The 18,656-nt window shown below is 35.0% G+C and overlaps 1 protein-coding gene, 1 long non-coding RNA gene and 1 pseudogene across 2 annotated transcripts; 1 reads left to right on the top strand and 2 right to left on the bottom strand.

Annotated features, from left to right (window-relative positions):
• The first annotated feature begins 7,337 nt into the window (after positions 1 to 7,337).
• LOC125060304 lies at positions 7,338 to 10,024 on the top strand (annotated as a pseudogene).
• LOC125060302 (protein ALP1-like) lies at positions 7,725 to 10,477 on the bottom strand. The gene is made up of 2 exons (XM_047665154.1): positions 10,047 to 10,477; positions 7,725 to 8,952 (listed from the first exon to the last, which is right to left on the bottom strand). The coding sequence occupies exons 1-2, from the start codon at positions 10,325 to 10,327 to the stop codon at positions 8,076 to 8,078; spliced, it is 1,158 nt and encodes a 385-aa protein (XP_047521110.1). The 5' UTR covers positions 10,328 to 10,477; the 3' UTR covers positions 7,725 to 8,075.
• A 301-nt stretch (positions 10,478 to 10,778) lies between these two features.
• On the bottom strand, positions 10,779 to 14,906 carry LOC125060486. The gene is made up of 4 exons (XR_007118867.1): positions 14,810 to 14,906; positions 14,625 to 14,665; positions 11,601 to 11,773; positions 10,779 to 10,982 (listed from the first exon to the last, which is right to left on the bottom strand). It is a non-coding gene; the product is annotated as an uncharacterized LOC125060486 (long non-coding RNA).
• Positions 14,907 to 18,656: the final 3,750 nt, after the last annotated feature.

Below are 18,656 nucleotides of genomic sequence, written 5' to 3'. Positions count from 1 at the left end.
AATAATGCCCTTGAGCGTTCCAGGCTCGCCCTTTGAGAGAAGATTTTAGAGATAAAGAAACGTAGACAGAAGAGGCGTGTAACAGAGCGATTTTGCCAAAATCCACTTAAGGAATTCTTTTGAAATTATGTTTTTTCAAAGTTTGAGATTTCTCGTTCTTTCATAAATAAAAATAAAATGGGGTGATTTTTATTTTGATTTAATAATAATATGAAAAGGTACAAACAACAAAAAATATTTTCAATAAGTTTGTAAATATTAATAATAAGTCTTGTAACACATTTTGTTTTTTTAACGTATTATGTTTACATGAAATAAATTCATTCATTTCTCTATGACAATATATACATATTTACATTTATTTTCTACGCAGAACCTACGCAAGGAATATAAATTTAATCTTGTAATAATAGCTTCGAATCTTAAATAAATCTTTTATAATACATAATATTATCTGATCCGGTTAAAGTTGCTTTGCGAAACCAAACATTGGTACTATATTGGTATTGGTGGTTGGTGCTGGTGAAAATTAAAGGTTACATATCAATGTTTTATCATAAAAAAATAAGTTTTTTTTTTGTGGTAGGCCATTATTATAAGCTAGTTATTAGAACGATTTTTTTCTTATAACATGAAATAATCCGTTACAATCGATCGAGCGATTTTGAAGTTTAGTCACAATCACCGTCACATGAGAGTTTAATATATTTAGGGTCTGTTTCACAATGTACGGATAGGTTCCAAATTAGCTATTTATTACTTATTTGTAGGATAAACACTATTGTTGCGTTTCACGATTGTCAGATAGCGCCGTTCGTCACATATAAGTTCACGTACATCATAAGTTTGGAGTCCGATGAATGTCAAATAGCACAATTTATCTTCCAAATAATTTATGTGTTGCATAGCCATTTGGTACTTTATCCATACATTGTGAAACAGACCCTTAATATAATAATAACTTTGTATGTATATATAATATCGTCTTGCAATTTCGCGTGTGCAGTTTCGCGATATAGAAATTACAACAAAACTCGTTTCGCGCTTACAACAAACATATACGCGTATAACAGAACGTAAATTTTATTAAAGATAAAAGTACCAACATCAAACACTTATATTGACCATGGATAAAATTGACTTAACGCAGGAAGTCCGTTGCGTTCACAAAGGAAATTCCTTAGAAACGATCACAAGTAGAAAAATAACAACGGACCCTGGATTTGAGAAAACCTCACTTTATTATCCGTCTTTCCTTTAAATAGCTTAAGATGGTAAATATGTATACGAGTTTGTTACCCTCAATCGGTTTTGATATGGATTCGGTAATTTTAACCGCGCTTAATTTATTTCAAAGACAAAATACTTATTTTTGATTCAAAATTCAAATTCAAAAATCATTTAATCATATGGGTAACACATTGTACACTTATGACTTGTCAGTATAGAAATACATATTAATGTTTCTAATTTTACATTTAGTGCCCGTTCTCAAATCAAGGGCGTAGAACGGAAGAGAAGAACTGGCAATAAACTTTCCGCCACTCTTTTTAATCGCCATGTTTTTTTTTTCTATGGTATATTGCAAATGCAAATACATTCTACTCTCTTTTCTCAAAAAAGCTTAGTTCAAAGTAATAAAAATCCTTATTTCATTTTTAACACCTCTTACAATAATATTCTAAAATGTAAACCTTATGCCAACAATCGATTATTATATGAAATGTTCTTTACTAAATTCCCTTAAAATTGATTGCATACGTCTAATCTTTAGTCTGTCGCCTTTACGTGTATTGAAACGCAAATCTACACATTTAAGTAACATTAACTACTCATTATTTTTAAATTTAAAAGTAAAGCGAATCTGGTCATTGATATATTTGTGCCAACCTCACGTCTCCGTCTCATTTAGACGAGATGCGACGCGAGTGATGCGAATAAAGTATGCGGAATAGGGACCAATAAAATATGCAGATTTGACTGTGGCCGTATTTTTCTCAGTGTAATCTGCATTATTCAGGCTTTGTCACGAACTTCGACAGTTTAACAGCGTTTATCTCTCGCCTTGCAAATTGAGCTACGACTTTAAGACAAACGGGAGTCACTTTCATTATCATAATGGACCTCGGCCGATTCTTCACGACGACCGGCGAGTCATGGATGGATCGAGGATAGCATTTAAATGCTGAGCATTTTTGTTTAGATGGTTTTATCCGATTTTACATTTGTTAAATCACAACAGGTTTAATTTATATCGGTTGCTATCTTCTACTTTGATACCATGTTGGTTTCATGTTTTTACAAAAAAACATTTGATTATATTTATTAATTTATTACAGACATTTGATTATATTTATGAAAAAAAAACGTTTAGACAAAGTACAAAGCCAAAACAGATTGCATTGTTAAACAAAATATACGAACCAGAAAACATAAGATTATTAATTACATAAGTAGATAAGAAAACAAACAAACTACAACTTAACACTTTAAAGTAAAAACTAAATAATTCAATAGAAATCAACTTCTAGAAAATAAAATAAACGATAAACAAATTTCAACATTCCACCACAATTTTATAATTACTTTAGTCTTAGTTTTATACAAATGATAATAACTAGAACTAGTAGGGTATGGTACACGATACATAACATTTACAGATCCTCATTTTCATAAAAACCAAATCGCAATTGCATTTAAACTAAAGTATCCACCTGCCTCTTTTCAACACAGCGTAATTATAATTGGACAAAAAAAGACAAAATCCCAATATGATGATTTAGTTTTTAAAACGACTCGGGGTTGATTTAACTATCTACTATATTTATTTGTGTCCTAAACAAACATCTGAGCATCAGTTTTGTTTATGATATTAATATTCCAATAGTTCATTGTTTTAATGTTTTCTACCCACCACTTTCTTTAAATACTACAAAAATTCTTACAGAATACATCACGTGATAATAGTGCACTTGCACATAAAACATTAGTGAAAGGCAAGAATGGGTGGTCGCTAGACCAAAGCTAATCGCTGATAGAATGGCCAGCCACTTGCCACAGATTGAACTATTGATTCGTGGCGGACTTTTATGTTGAAATATGTAGCAATAATATGAACCCTGACCACTTATTAACTGCTTAACGTTTTATATACTGAATTCTAATGACAATGTTTGATTAATTGAATTGATTTTAGGACAAATACTTCCTAAGTCTAAGATTTTATAGAAACACTAGCTGATCCGGCAAACGTCGTTTTGCCATGTATACCATTTATAATAAAATAGGGGTTGATCGTAGAGGGATGAAAATCAGGGGTAGTAGTTTTAATGCTGTATCATAAATATAAAAACAAATAATTTAGGGGTGGAGTACCCTTAACATTTAGGAGGATGAAAAATAGATGTTGTCCGATTCTCAGACAACCCAATATGCAAACAAAATTTCATGAGAATCGATCAAGCCGTTTCGAAGGAGTTTAAACAAACACCGCGACACGAGAATTTTATATATTAGATGTTTTGAATACTTTTACATATTCAACGTTTTCAGGCACATATTTACTAAACGTTAAGCATTTGATTAAACAAAGGTTTGAAAAATCTCCAAACGTAATCATCACAAAAAAAAATGACCCAAACACAATTATTTAGCGGAAATTATTAATGTTAAACCCTTTTAATATTGAACGCGGAGTGTCCGAACTCGTTACCAATCTTAATAAAAAGCGAGAAATGTCTGTAAAGGCTAAAAACATTGGAACTCCGATTTGTCGCAAAAAATGTGACAAGTCATCAAATCTACATATTTTATTAGACTCTCCCTTGCCAATTTCGTCCCACTGTTGTCATTCCCGATCTTCGCAGGGATGTGGTCGGCAAACGGACTATCGACCATCAATTTACCTATAAAATTATAATAAAGTATGATATAATTTTAAAAATTTAAATAAATTCTTTATAACAAAATTTGCACACGTCTTTAAAATAAAGCAAATACAATCATAATCGTAACTTGTTTCCGACATCAAATATCTCGCGGAAACTTTCCTAAGACATTTGAATTAACGTTCCTCAAACTTTGACTTCTCAAAACATCCAAATAGCTAAACAAAAACCTTATTGTATTATATTGTGTTGTAACCTTATACAAGCAACTATTAATGATTAAAAAAACATCCAGTGGATCTACAACCTATTAGGTCTGGGCTAATTTCTGTATTTGTTTCGTGCGCATTTGTTTTTTCTAAAGCAAGTCGGTGATCAGTTTTCTGTGCCTGAAACACGCCGTTGACTTGGGCCTAAGGCATGCTGGTTTCGTCACGATATTTTCTATCACAGTATGAGTGAGTGTTGAATGCGCATATAGATGGAAAGTCCTTTGGTGCACAGTCGGGGTTCGAACCTACAACTTCAGGGATAACCGTCGCACGCTGAAGCCACTAACCCTCTCAGGAATATGTATTTATCAGAATCCTGAATTTCCAATATTGAAGTGTCAAGGAACTCCCAACAGGTTATCGTTTCATTTAGACATAAATAATACATCACTAGTTGAAAATGGTGTGTAACATCACTATCTAATATTACAAGATTTCAAATAGGTACTAACGGCCGGCCTCTGACACTTCATAATACTTTTTATATTTAAGTCTTTTATTTATGCCACCCTTATATTACTTTCGTCGTTTTATTGTCTGGTGTCATTGATTTGAGTCTACTTGAAATTATTGGATAATATAGGAATATTCGTTCACAATCAAAATGGTAAAACAAAAGAAACGCGAAACATAAATAACTTTTTTGAAGTTATACTTCTTTAGGCGCGTTATGAAAAATTAATGAGAGTGAAATTTTACGATGCGCGCGGACCGTGACACAAAATTATCAGTATGGGCGCCGAGCGTGCGCGAGCGAGATGCGAATAAGACAATCTACAAGAAAAAAGAAATAGAATATGCGTGACGTTAGCAGCTATGCCAAGAATTTTGAATGACCATAATGACATTTGTAGTACCTTTTAAACAAATACAGGAGTTTTAATTAGATACTTTCTCAAAGAAATTTAGCAATGCTTTTTCACAAAGACCTATTGTTACTTAGTTAAAAGGTTATGAAACATACCTAGTTATTAAATCGAATTAATAATATAATAAAATAATAATTAATAATTGAATAATATACTAAATATTAAATATTGTTAAATTATTAACGCTAAATATTTATTATTTATTATTTAATATTTAAAAAAAATAAAGAAAGCCAAAGAAGTATAACTTCTTGCGCGCGTACATAAGTACACGCACCATTTTTTTGTATACTAGCTTAAGGCTAAGTTCAGATGACCGCGTACCGCGGTACCGCGCGGAACTACGAACCGCGCGGTACAAGATCAATATAAACGGTAATTATCGTCTACATTACCGCGCGGTACCGCACGCCAACTCGCGGCGCGCTCCGACCCGCGCGCAAGATTTTGAACCGCGCGCTTCCGCGCGGCCGCGCGCGGCACAAGTTTTGCAAACCTGTATCGACGTGTTCAGTTGATCCGCGCGGCTTGAGACGGAAAGACACATAGATCGATGCAAAATTAGTACCGAAGATATGGTATTAAGTATTTGGTGATATGTAATATCTTATAGCATCTTCACTGGATTTTAAATCATTTTCAATAGAATCGTATAAAAAATCAAAGGATGCAACTGACATCCGGAAATAGTTAAAAAAATTATCTTCGTGTAACCTCAAGTCGGGATACAAAGTGACAAACAGGCTGGAAGAAAGTCTGCCACTTAAAATTGGATGCACCCAGTATCGTCTTTGTCTTCTTCTGCGACGTCTCAGTCTGCTATATAAAATCCATAAGCAAATTGCCTCCTCCACGTCCATTGTCAATCAATGTTGAAGCCACACTGCCGCGCGTACAATGTACATATACCGTCATGTGAATGCTCCAACCGCGCGGCGACGCGCGGCTACGCGCGCTCATCTGAACTTAGCCTTAACCCATCGCTCAAATAGGTTACAACTAAAGAAAAATTGTGATTTAATATATTAAATTTTAAAACAATAATAACGCGTTATTAATTTTTTGAACAGAATATTTTTTTCAAATACTTTTTACGAGAGATCGAAATTCACAAACAATTTTATAAAACCTTAATAAAGCAAACTATACATAAAACTGTTCAAAAGAAAATAGTCAACCTCGACGCTCCATTGAGCGAAGTCAGAGTAGTATTTTTAATTACATTTGTACTTCGCTGTTTATTTAGTTTACTAAAATAACTTTGGTATATAAGAGATAATATTGAAGAGTTGTTTTCACATATTATGATGGCAAAAGTGTATCTTATTTGTAGAGGAAGTATATTATGCGCTTCCTCCAACCCTAAGGGATCCTTGAGTAGTCTAACCCCTTACTGTCACGAAGGGGCCGATGACTGGCCATGCGCCATACTCGTGACTCGGGTGCTACTTGTGGTGACTGGTCGTACTTGAATTCGTGTATGCGGTGATGTTAGTTGTTTCGACTATGTCTTTGCGTGTTGTTCCCACGAGAATGTAAGTGCGTGCTCCTATTTCACCATGCCTCCTGCTTTTAGAGGACAAATCTTTGTTTTTAATTTATTTTATTCATTACTTAAGATGTCATGTGGAACATGGTGGAATGGTTGCAGCTCCTAACAAACGTTGTGTAAAACAAAAAACTTAAAATGAGTGGCGGAGATTTTATTGCCAGTTCTTCTCTTCCGTTCTACGCCCTTGATTTGAGAACTGGCAGTTAATGTAAAATTAGAAGCATTTAGGCTAAGTTCAGATGACCGCGCGTAGCCGCACGGTATATGTACGCGCGCCAGTGTGGCTTCAACATTGATTGACAATGGACGTGGAGGAGGCAATTTGCTTATGGATTTTCTATAGAAGACTCAGACGTCGCAGAAGAAGACAAAGACGATACTGGGTGCATCCAATTTTAAGTGACAGACTTTCTTCCAGCCTGTTTGTCACTTTGTATCCCGACTTGAGGTTACACGAAGATAAATTTTTTAACCTTCTTTTTATTATTTTATTTGGATAATCTTTAGAATTGAGATTCCAAATTGCATATCTTTTCTCGATTTCGTCGATAAGCAAATCGATAGGCACAATTTCATCTTCGGTACTCATTTTGCATCGATCTATGTGTCTTTCCGTCTCAAGCCGCGCGGATCAACTGAACAGGTCGATACAGGTTTGCAAAACCTTGCGCGGTTCAAGATCTTGCACGCGGGTCGGAGCGTACCGCGCGTTGGCGTGCGGTACCGCGCGGTAATGTAGACGATAATTACCGTTTAGTGTGGTTTTACAGTGACGCTTTCGCCAGCGCAGTTGGTAAGCGTCGCGGGCCACGAGCTTTGCGTCTCATGGATCATTACATAGTCACGCGGATGGCCCGCGTTGACGGCAATTCAGCCGCGCTTTTCAACCGCGTGCGGGCGAGGAGTCATTGTGTTCAGTGTGCGTTGCACAGTCTCGCCGGTCGGACGCGCGCATGCGTACCGTCGTCGCCAAAATGAATGCGAATTATATCGATACGGGTCGATTGATTGAAGAAGTTCGCTTTCGACCGTTGCTGTGGGATCCATCGAACGAATTATACAAAAACAAAGACGCAAAAAATAAGGCTTGGGAAGAAGTTGGAGAAGCAATCTTTGGAGAAAATTACATAAAGAAAGACAAAGGTATGTTTATAAAATTTGTATTTTTATCAATTACATTTATAATATAAAATTTATATTATGTTGGTATAAAAGTCGTCGTTAAACATATGTAGGGTAAGATTTCAATCGATATGTAGGGTAAGATAAGGTAAATTGATCAATTTTACTTGTTGGAGCACTATCTTTATGGATTTAAAAATAAGATTGTGGATTTTTGATGATTTGAACACTCTTCAACGGTTTACTTGCAGAAAAAACACATTAGATTAGTCATAAATGACTATGAATCATCACTATAGTCTATACTTGAAAGGACGACAATGAATTCAATTCCACTAATAAGTTCTTTCAAATAGGTACTAGGTAGGTACCTCTAGAATATTTGTCTGTCTTGCCACGAAACACTGCCAGCAGGCGATATAAAGTAATCGGCAAACACTTCGCGTAGTGTGTTTCCTGTTCTAGAAACTGGCTGAAGATTCATGTCAATCAAACCACTAATGCTTAATAAGTCATTTCCATTGTAGCCGTCTCGCACTCTGATAAAATTGTGTAATACGCAACAAGCTTTAACTATAGTTTTTGCGTTGGAGAAGCTCACGTTCATTGGAGTGTGAAACACTCTAAACTTGTTTGATAATATTCCAAATGTACATTCTATGTACCTTCTGGCACGACTTAGACGGTAATTGAATATCTTCTGTTTGTGGCTCATATCATTTCGAAGATAAGGTTTCATCACATAGTTCGATATGCCAAATGCACCATCACCAATTATTATATGAGGTGCCACAATATTAGATCCTTGCAGGTACTTTGGAGCCGGTAACCTTAAATTATTTCTTTCTAACTGTTGAAATAGTACACTGTTTTGGAATATGGTGGAATCAGAGTTTTTCCCACAAGAACCAATGTTGACATAAGTAAAGCAATAGTTGGCATCGCACATTGCCAGAAGGACAATAGAATAAAAATGTTTGTAATTGTAAAACATTGACCCTCCACCTGCGGGATTAACTATGCGTATATGTTTACCATCTATTGCCCCACAACAGTTAGGAAAGTTTGCATACATCTCAAACTCTGCACTAATACGTTGCCACATTTGCGTTGTCGGTTGAGGAATGCATTCTTCGCGTAGTTTTTCCCATATCTCACAGCAAACTTCCTTGACGATTTTGCTTATAGTAGTAACGCCCATTCTGTATGTGACATGTAGATCGGAGTAAGTGTTCCCAGTAGCTAAGAATCTGAAAAAAATATATATAATTATTAGAACTAGTAGAAAGTTCCAAGTAGGAAAGGATTCATAAAAAGTACAAGTGAGAAGGCGTGATACACAAAATATTATTTTTGCCAATTTTTTTTTGTTTCAGATAAGCTTTTACGTCAAAGATGGAAATCTGCAAGAGATGGATATTTCAAAACCAAAGCTAATATGAAAAAAGCACCATCTGGTAGCGGGGCAAAAACCGTTACAAAATACATTTATTTCAAAGAATTAAACTTTCTTGATCGTATCACTGAAAACGAAGTTTCAGAATCTATGTACAACATTAATGAACAATCAAGTTCATCTGAAACAATAGCTCACGTAGTAAATAACGACGAAATTTCTGGCTCTTCTCAAAACAGTTCTACTCCGGTGGCTGACCAAGATAAACCAACATGGACTCGGAAGAGGAAACATGAACGGGTACAAGAGAACTCCGCGTTTGAGAAAAAGTTGGTAGATTTGTTAGACAAAAATATGCCAGACATAAGCTCTGACGATTTGTCATTTTTTAATTCTCTAGGTCCAATACTAAAATCTTTTAACAGTTATAAAAAACTATTATTTCGTGCCAAAGTATTGCAAATCGCCATGGATCTCTCCGCGCCAACTTCAAGTGGCACTACGTCGACGTCCAACATCTTGTCACCAGAACATAACTCAAATTCTACTACAACATCAACAACCAATCATTCTAATGATACTACTACGCAACGAGGTTATCAATCAGCAAGTCAATATTACACCGTCATGTCACCAGAAAATGATTCTAATTCTTCTGTAATGTGTGCAACCAATTCATCATATTTTTCAAACCAAACGCTATCAACGAATCAATGTCTAGTACCACCACTCAGCAAGGCTATCAAACAGCAAATCAATATGATCCTCATTCAACAGTCAATAATTCTGTTCAGCAAAGCTGTGAAGAAATACAGCACTTTCCAAATATTGCATCAGAAAACGACAATTTCTATTAATTACATTTCAACGAGTTTTGTTTTTTTGATTGTTTAAATTTGTAAATAAAGTAATTACTAAAAATTAAATAGTATTTTTCATGCCACTTACCTTAAGGTAATCGCCAACTTTTCAACTGGTTCTATAGGTGCTCGACGTAAACTTGATCTTTTTAAATTATGTTCTATCTTGCAGAGTAATTCATCAAATGTTGTTATAGACAGACGAAAATGTTTAAAGAACTTGTCACTATGTTCTCTTAAATCCGCAAACGATGTAGAGAACGCGCCTCTCAGCAATCTAGTGGCATTGTAAGGATGTACTTGTATACGTCGTCGTCGTTGCCTTTTTTTCCATAAGTAATATAGTATAATAAATACGAGAAGTCTCATCACGACTGTATGAGCCGGCAAACCGATCACGACTGTACGAGGCGGCTAACCGCGCGACTAGCTTTAAAACTAGTTTTATAGTTTCGAGCGGGTCATCCGCGCGCTTACCACCCGCGCGGACAGAAGCGTCACTGTAAAACCACACTTATATTGATCTTGTACCGCGCGGTAACTAAGCCTTAATGTATATTTCTTTTTTTGACGTTCATAAGTGTTACCTACATGAATAAATGATTTTTGACTTGGCTTGACTTGAAGGCCCCAGTGGCTAAGAACGAGTAGTTGTATATAATATCCCTAGCGGCCTAGCACGTTTCAGGGTAGACGTCAACACAGTGATTTGTAAGCGCAGATTGTAGGTGACGGTACACAGCTTTGTCGAAACAAGCCGACCCAAAGTGCTTTACATTATCATTGAAGAGACGTTCAGAAATAGAATGAAACAAATACAGCACACAACTAAAATATATTAATTTTAAACTAAATCTAAATGTTTCTTAAACTTACATCAGAATACGTTTGAGTTTAACAAGTAATTAAAAAAAAGTCTCTCTCCATTTATAATAATGTCTTAATCTATTATCGCGAAAGTGTATATAGTTTATAGTGATATTTTCCAGGTCCTTGGTCAGGTTGCGCCTCTTAATATTGTTACCTGAAAAATAAAAAACTCATAAAACCAAAAAGTAAGGCCTTTGCCAAAGTTGGGCAAACAGATGGGTTGTCGGTGTCACCGACTCACTAGTGTTAATAGTTTATAAAAATTATGTAAAAATTTTCTATCTGATTAAAGGCTTTATTATTATTATTATTATTATAAAACCAAAAAGTTTAAAGTATAATATGGCAATGGATATGTTCCTAACATACTCATCTTAGCAACTGTGTCAAATAATATACAATATTACTATTTCTTTTATAAATATTACTTTATATACTTTACAAACTGGTAGTAAATGTAAATTTACAATTAATTTAACTTGACAATTCATAAGTGTACTTGTTTACCTACATGAATAAAGATATTTTGAGTTTGAGTTTGAAATACTAGACAATTATTACACATGTGTCTATACACACAAAAATTGCTTTAAATTGGAAATTAATAATAAAAAAGGCGCCATATTCCAAAGCCAATTTGGAGGTGACTACCAATTTGATAACTTATCAACTGTTACCTCAAACTATTTGTTATTTTTTTTTAATAACTGAATATCGTAATGTAACGCCTGCCTTACCACTGAGGTAGGACCAGGACTACTTGTATACTTACAGGTTCATAAAAGTCCTAACTAAGTATCTAACTAGGCACTACGTGATCGTTTCTCGCAGAGGAGCGACGACAGCGGTGCGGTGCCAGTGAAGTGATCGTCCGGCCGTGAGGAGACCCACGGTGGCGGTCGCACATCGGGTCGCGGGCCTGCTGCCGGCGGCATTCCTCAATGCCTGGAAACAAAAAACACGTATAAAAAAATTGCTCTTAACACGTCTAATAATAGCTTAAGTGGTAACGATTCGAAAACGATGCGCCCAAATTTGGGGTTGCGGGGGTGGTGAGGAGGGGGGGAGGGGTGTAGTAATCACCCCCCACAAATTTTGCGAGCCGGAAACAAAAATTTTGGGTTGGGGTTGATATCCATGCGTTGGAATTTGATGATACTGATTATGCAGGAGTCTCGGGGACCCTTGATTGGAACACCTCCAAGTGATTTTAGCTTTAGGATAAGCGTCAAAGTATTTTAAAAAATTTTTTTTAACTTTTGTCAATTGTATTGAAATTATAAACAATCCGCCATTATCTAACTACTTTTCTATTGGTTATAAGAGATGTGACATTCTCGATTTCTATTGGTTATGAGTGATGTGTCATTGTCGTTTTCTATTGGTTATAAGTGATGTGACATTTTCGGTAAATTAATTGGATCGATTATTTTCTCATTTGTTATTTTTAAAGTTGAACCTAATCGAATCGATTATTTCCTCATTTGTTAATTTTATAGTTGAACCTAATTTAAGCATTACTTGTCAAATGTACATACATTACATTAACTTCATGTTTTAATTAATGTATGGTTCCGAAAATTATTAAATTATTCAAATAGTACCCAAAACCGAATCAGAGCACCCCACTATCCACGTGGTCTTGTCTGTCTTACCCCTAGAGTGTATATAAATAATCGGAGGCGCGGAGGAAGAGCAGCCCCCACCCGCTGTAACAAAGCACAGGCATTATGAAAGCTGTAGCGGCTGAGGCTGGTCGCCAGAGGCGACCAAAAAGCCGAGGTTGCGGAGGCTTGAATAAAATGCCTGTGCTTTGGTACGCAAGGGTGGAGGGGCTGCATTTCCCGTAGCGCCGGAGCTGTCCACAAAAGCAAATATTATTTAGATTGGTTAGGTTAGAGTTAGTATATGAATATTTGGTCGCCGAAGGCGACCAGGACGCCGAGAAGTCGAGGCTTGAATAAACAATTACTATTTAGATCGGAGCTGTCCACAAAAACAAATATTATTTAGATTGGTTAGGTTAGAGTTAGTATATGAATATTTGGTCGCCGAAGGCGACCAGGACGCTGAGAAGCCGAGGCTTGAATAAACAATTACTATTTAGATCGGAGCTGTCCACAAAAATAAATATTATTTAGATTGGTTAGGTTATATAAATATTAATATACTAACCGTATATTAATATTTTTTTTAAATAACTGTTAAATTATTCAAATAGTACCCAAAACCGAATCAGAGCACCCCACTATCCACGTGGTCTTGTCTGTCTTACCCCTAGAGTGTATATAAATAATCGGAGGCGCGGAGGAAGAGCAGCCCCCACCCGCTGTAACAAAGCACAGGCATTATGAAAGCTGTAGCGGCTGAGGCTGGTCGCCAGAGGCGACCAAAAAGCCGAGGTTGCGGAGGCTTGAATAAAATGCCTGTGCTTTGGTACGCAAGGGTGGAGGGGCTGCATTTCCCGTAGCGCCGGAGCTGTCCACAAAAACAAATATTATTTAGATTGGTTAGGTTAGAGTTAGTATATGAATATTTGGTCGCCGAAGGCGACCAGGACGCCGAGAAGTCGAGGCTTGAATAAACAATTACTATTTAGATCGGAGCTGTCCACAAAAACAAATATTATTTAGATTGGTTAGGTTAGAGTTAGTATATGAATATTTGGTCGCCGAAGGCGACCAGGACGCTGAGAAGCCGAGGCTTGAATAAACAATTACTATTTAGATCGGAGCTGTCCACAAAAATAAATATTATTTAGATTGGTTAGGTTATATAAATATTAATATACTAACCGTATATTAATATTTTTTTTAAATAACTGTTCAACTGAAACTCAAAATCGAAAACAAAATCGGATTTAAAATCGGATTAAAATCGAATACTAAAATAATCGATTTTTTCACTTTCACAGAATAGATTATTTTTCACATCTCTATTCTCTACTATTCATTGTTTAAAGTATAAACGCAATCGGCCATTTCGAATTTGGATTTTGCCAGAACAGTGTGTGTTCACAGTGATCAAGTGCAAATTATAAGTTAAAAAGCCGTTACTTTTTAGGTTTTTTATTTTTGCGTGAATGTGCGTTATTTTATTAGCATTTTTTTAAAACTTGGCTTTATATACTGTCTGTAATATATGTCTAGTACAGACACTGATTTCTTGCGATCATTTTCAGATTAAGTACTGTAAAAAAAAAAAAAAAAATTTTTTTTTTTTTTTTTCGTTTCCTAAGCCCAAAATTTGTGGGGGGTGATTACTACACCCCTCCCCCCCCTCCCCCTCCCCCCGCACCCCAAATTTAGGTACTTCTCTCTCACATCTTTACCAAAATTTTTTTTTAAAAATCTCACCCAAGCACCCAACCCGCTTAAGTTATAGGTGGGTGAATCTTGTGACACGTGATCCCGTTAACCTCGCTAACTATGCATGGTACAAAAAGATTCAAGTAAGAATAGATGAACTAAATTATGTAAGTGAAAGAAATATAATCGGTAGGTACGTGATGTGAACCAAAAAAAACTGTTACGGTAAATGAAATTTCTTTAAACTTCAAATTAAGGATAACTTACAGTAAATTTTATAACAAAACAATTTACAAGAGACAATAAGTAACGCCACAAATGAAATTTTAAAAAATATTTAAATGCTTTTATGTGTATGTTGTGAAACTTTCAGTTTAAAAATACCAATAAACAAGATTTAATATTAACTACAATGGTGGTAGTCAAAACACAATAACCTCGAACACATGAAAATTACATTCAAAATTAAAATAATAAATTTTACTCACCAGGCGGTCGCAGGCCACGAGTCAGCAGGCGCCCTGGCTCACTACAAAACAAAAGACAATATAAATCTTAATTCACTATAATCTCAACGTAAAATAAATTTAACACAAGAACATTAATAAAATTAAAACAAAAACTCAACCAGCATAGCACACTCAATAGAAACAGATCAAAATGTGTTACTTACGCCCTGGGACAAACGACACCAAATGCAAAGAGGTTACATGCGCGTGCGCTTTTATAACTTGGACATCGCTCATCGTGTATAAAGTATATATGATTTTTTGATAACATATTAGTTAAATAAATTTACTATCACGTAACAGCTAATTAACATTTACATTACAACGGGTGTTACTATATTATTTTTAAGCATCCAGCAAGCGAATATGATTCCCTTATTATATTTTCTAGAGAAATATAATAAGGGTGTTACCCTTATTGGAGTTGAAAATCACAATAATCTAAAATGTTTTCGTTACTGGTTTCTATAGACTACTCAAAAAAAGATGGCAGAAATAAAACAGACAAAACATTTTTGTTAAAAAGCTTTAGGGGGGCAAACAGGGCAGTCATCGCAGCTCATGAACCCCCATGGTGCGTTGCCGGTCTTTGAGACTTTCTAGGTCGTATTTATTTAATATCGTATGAAACCTGCTTTTCATGTATCACGTAAACTAAAATGAATAAAAACAGGCACATTCATTTATATGAATGCATAATTAATAAATTCTCGTAGTTATTACATTTGTCATCAAAAATTCAGTTGCGTAAATTTATAAGCCATTCGATTGTTTTGACCTTCACCAAAGCGACAGCGGTCATAGATTTTTTAAACTACCCGCATTTATTAAAACTCAATAAAAAATTGTTCTTATCCAAATCATTTATACGACAAATAAAATGTCTCATTCCTATATCATAGTAAGTTCATATTATTGATTTTAGTCAAGTTAAAATCCTTTTTAAATTGTTTATCCATTTTTGGCTTTCATCATTTCCAAATAATCATATTAAATATTATTTATCAAGTACAGGAATCGTTGTTTTATAATGTATTTAAAAGAATTGTATGTTATTCTCATCTTTTTACAGCGATGAAATGCTGCCAGCAATAGCTGTCCAGCGCCTCTTATGACAGTATCGTCATAAGAGGCGCTGGACAGAAACCGGTGGAAACAAATTGTCTGGTCCAGTGTTTCCTTGCTGACCATGACGCTCAGACATCATCTACCGACTGAAGAGAGAGAGAGAAATGGTTAAAGTTGTATCTTATACGTACTTTAATATACTATCATAATAATAATACTGTATGTATATCACAACAACACAAAACAGGATAAAAATTAAATAAAAGTAGACAAAAGATGTAAATAGGCCGTCTTACTCCTTAAAGCAGTTTCTTCCAGAGTTTCTCTTTACTGAATGATACACTAATAACAAAGTAATCAATTAAAAATTATCTGTTTCCTGGCTCCTACTTACCTCCTTTTTCATGCAAAAATTATTATTGATTAATTTCACCACTTCAGTTCATATTATCATAATACAATTAATTCTACAGCATGTATGTATAATATACTAAATAGAAAATAATGGAAAATTACTGATAGTTTTATGTTTTTTGTCTTTGTCTGAGATTGCATCTGTTTCTACAATCGATTTTAATAGACAATGGGTAATACCATGAGCTTTGTTAAAACATACCAGTTGAGATACTGATGGATAGGCCAGGCCTTCTAGAAACTGAAACGTATTGGAATCGCATCGAATGAAAGAATAATAATTTTGTTTGTGATTTTCATATGAGTTTTGAAATTCAAGTGTCGATTTTACTTCAACAGATGATTGTATGATGGTTCAAGTATCTGAAAATAATTCTTCAATTACAATTAAGTATTATGATTTATCCTCTTACTGATATTGACAATCTGAGTTGCATCGCATATTCACACCATGAAGTCGAATAAGCCAGTTTAGGTTTCAACGTGATCTTACCGCTAATCATATTTTGTTCATTTATTTTTATATGAAAATTTGTACCATGACCTCGTGACCGAACCTAAATTGAACCGTTTTGTAGTCAATCTATGAAAAATAAGTGATTGCGAAAACGTAACTTTTTGGTAAACTTCTTTACATCGAAATGTTTAAATATTAGTTTATAATATAAAATATAGTAAAGAGCGTATAATTTTTAGAATTTATGTAATTGTTTTTTTTGAGTTAACTAAGTGGTAAATGTGAACATAGAAAGAGATATACTGCTCAAAACAATTAGCGGAACAAGATTTTTCTCCTTTCTATTGCTTAAACTAAAATTAGATTTAAATTAACTTGTACACTATTTTTTACCTTGTTAATTTGTTAATTACTACAATTAATAAAAAAATTCAATTTGTATTTTTTTTTTTAATTAAAATGTGCATTGTAGACGAAAAACTAATTGGTGATAAAAAAGGTCCATCAAAGAAATATTCTTATATCGTTTGAATATTCGTCTTTAGTGACTTCACAGTAACGTGTGTGGCCTCCATGAGCCCTAATCACGGCTTGACAACGACGCGGCATGCTTCGTATGATCCTCCGAATATCTTCTTGTGGAATTCGCTCCCATTCTTCAATCAACGCTTCAGGGAGCTGCTGCAGTGTTTGAGGTGCAATCGGACGCTTCCGGATGCGCCTGTCAAGCAAGTCCCAAATGTGTTCAATTGGATTTAGGTCAGGGCTCATGGAAGGCCACTCCATTACACGGATTTCCTGCTGTCGTAAGTAATCTGACGTGATGGCTGCAGTATGCGGCCTGGCATTATCTTGCATTAAAAGAAAATCTGGGCCCATACCATATGCTGCGGGCCAAACATGATCTTCGAGCACATTTTCAATGTAAGTTTGAGCACACAAGCGCCCGGGAACAACGACGAGATCTGTGCGCTCGTCCAAACTAACTCCGCCCCAAACCATCACAGAGCCACATCAGAATTTGTCATATTCCTGGACTGCTGCACTGTATCGCTCGCCTGGGCGTCTGTAAACACGGAGACGACCATCGCAACGTGTTAGACGGAATCGTGATTCGTCAGTAAAAAGCACTGGCCTCCAATGTCGAAGTTGCCAATTAGCGTGATTTTTCAATTCAGTTAGATCTGGCATTATGACCTAAACTCACTCGCTTCAATGAATAACAATACTCAAAAGGCTCACTTCAATTTCTATTAATACTCAAAAGATTGAAAAAAACGACTTAATATGTGTTTTCTGTGATTAGAAAGTAATGAAAATTCAAAGACGTCACTTTGTTTTTCGTCTACAATGCACATTTTTAATTTTTTTTTAATAAAAAAAATACAAATTGAATTTTTTTATTAATTGTAGTAATTAACAAATTAACAAGGTAAAAAATAGCGTACAAGTTAATTTAAATCTAATTTTAGTTTAAGCAATAGAAAGGAGAAAAATCTTGTTCCGCTAATTGTTTTGAGCAGTATATAATTATTATTAACGACTCTGGTTAGGCTGTGAATATTACAAAACATTTACTAAATAAATACTTTAATTTGATTTTTCGTACACACATCACATATTCCAAACGATTCCATTAAAACACACCCTACCTTTCTCAATAAGAGTCGAGAATTAAAGAGTTGCTATATATTATTCAAATCCATTCTGGCGGTTCTTTTTACTGTGGAGTGGCGGTTGCGCGCTACATCGCTCCGCACTTCGGCACGTGACCGAGCGGGCTGCCCGCGAAATCACAGCGGATAAAAACCTTTATACTGGAACGAGCATAAATCTATAATATAAAAATGAATCGCAAAATGTGTTGGTAAGCGCATAACTCAACAACGCCATTGGACCAATTTGGCCAATTCTTTTTTTATAATATTCCTTGAAGTACGAGGATGGTTCTTACGGAGAGAAAAATTAAAAAATTTTTAGTGAAAAAGTCTAAAAACAACACTTTTCTATATTCCCATACAAAATATTCGTAATAATACTTAAAAGTCAATTTGAACTTTAATACCATATCA

Source organism: Pieris napi, chromosome 21, assembly GCF_905475465.1.
Source record: "Pieris napi chromosome 21, ilPieNapi1.2, whole genome shotgun sequence".
NCBI classification, from domain to species: Eukaryota; Metazoa; Arthropoda; class Insecta; order Lepidoptera; family Pieridae; genus Pieris; species Pieris napi.
This window is presented reverse-complemented; position numbering and strand designations above follow the sequence as displayed.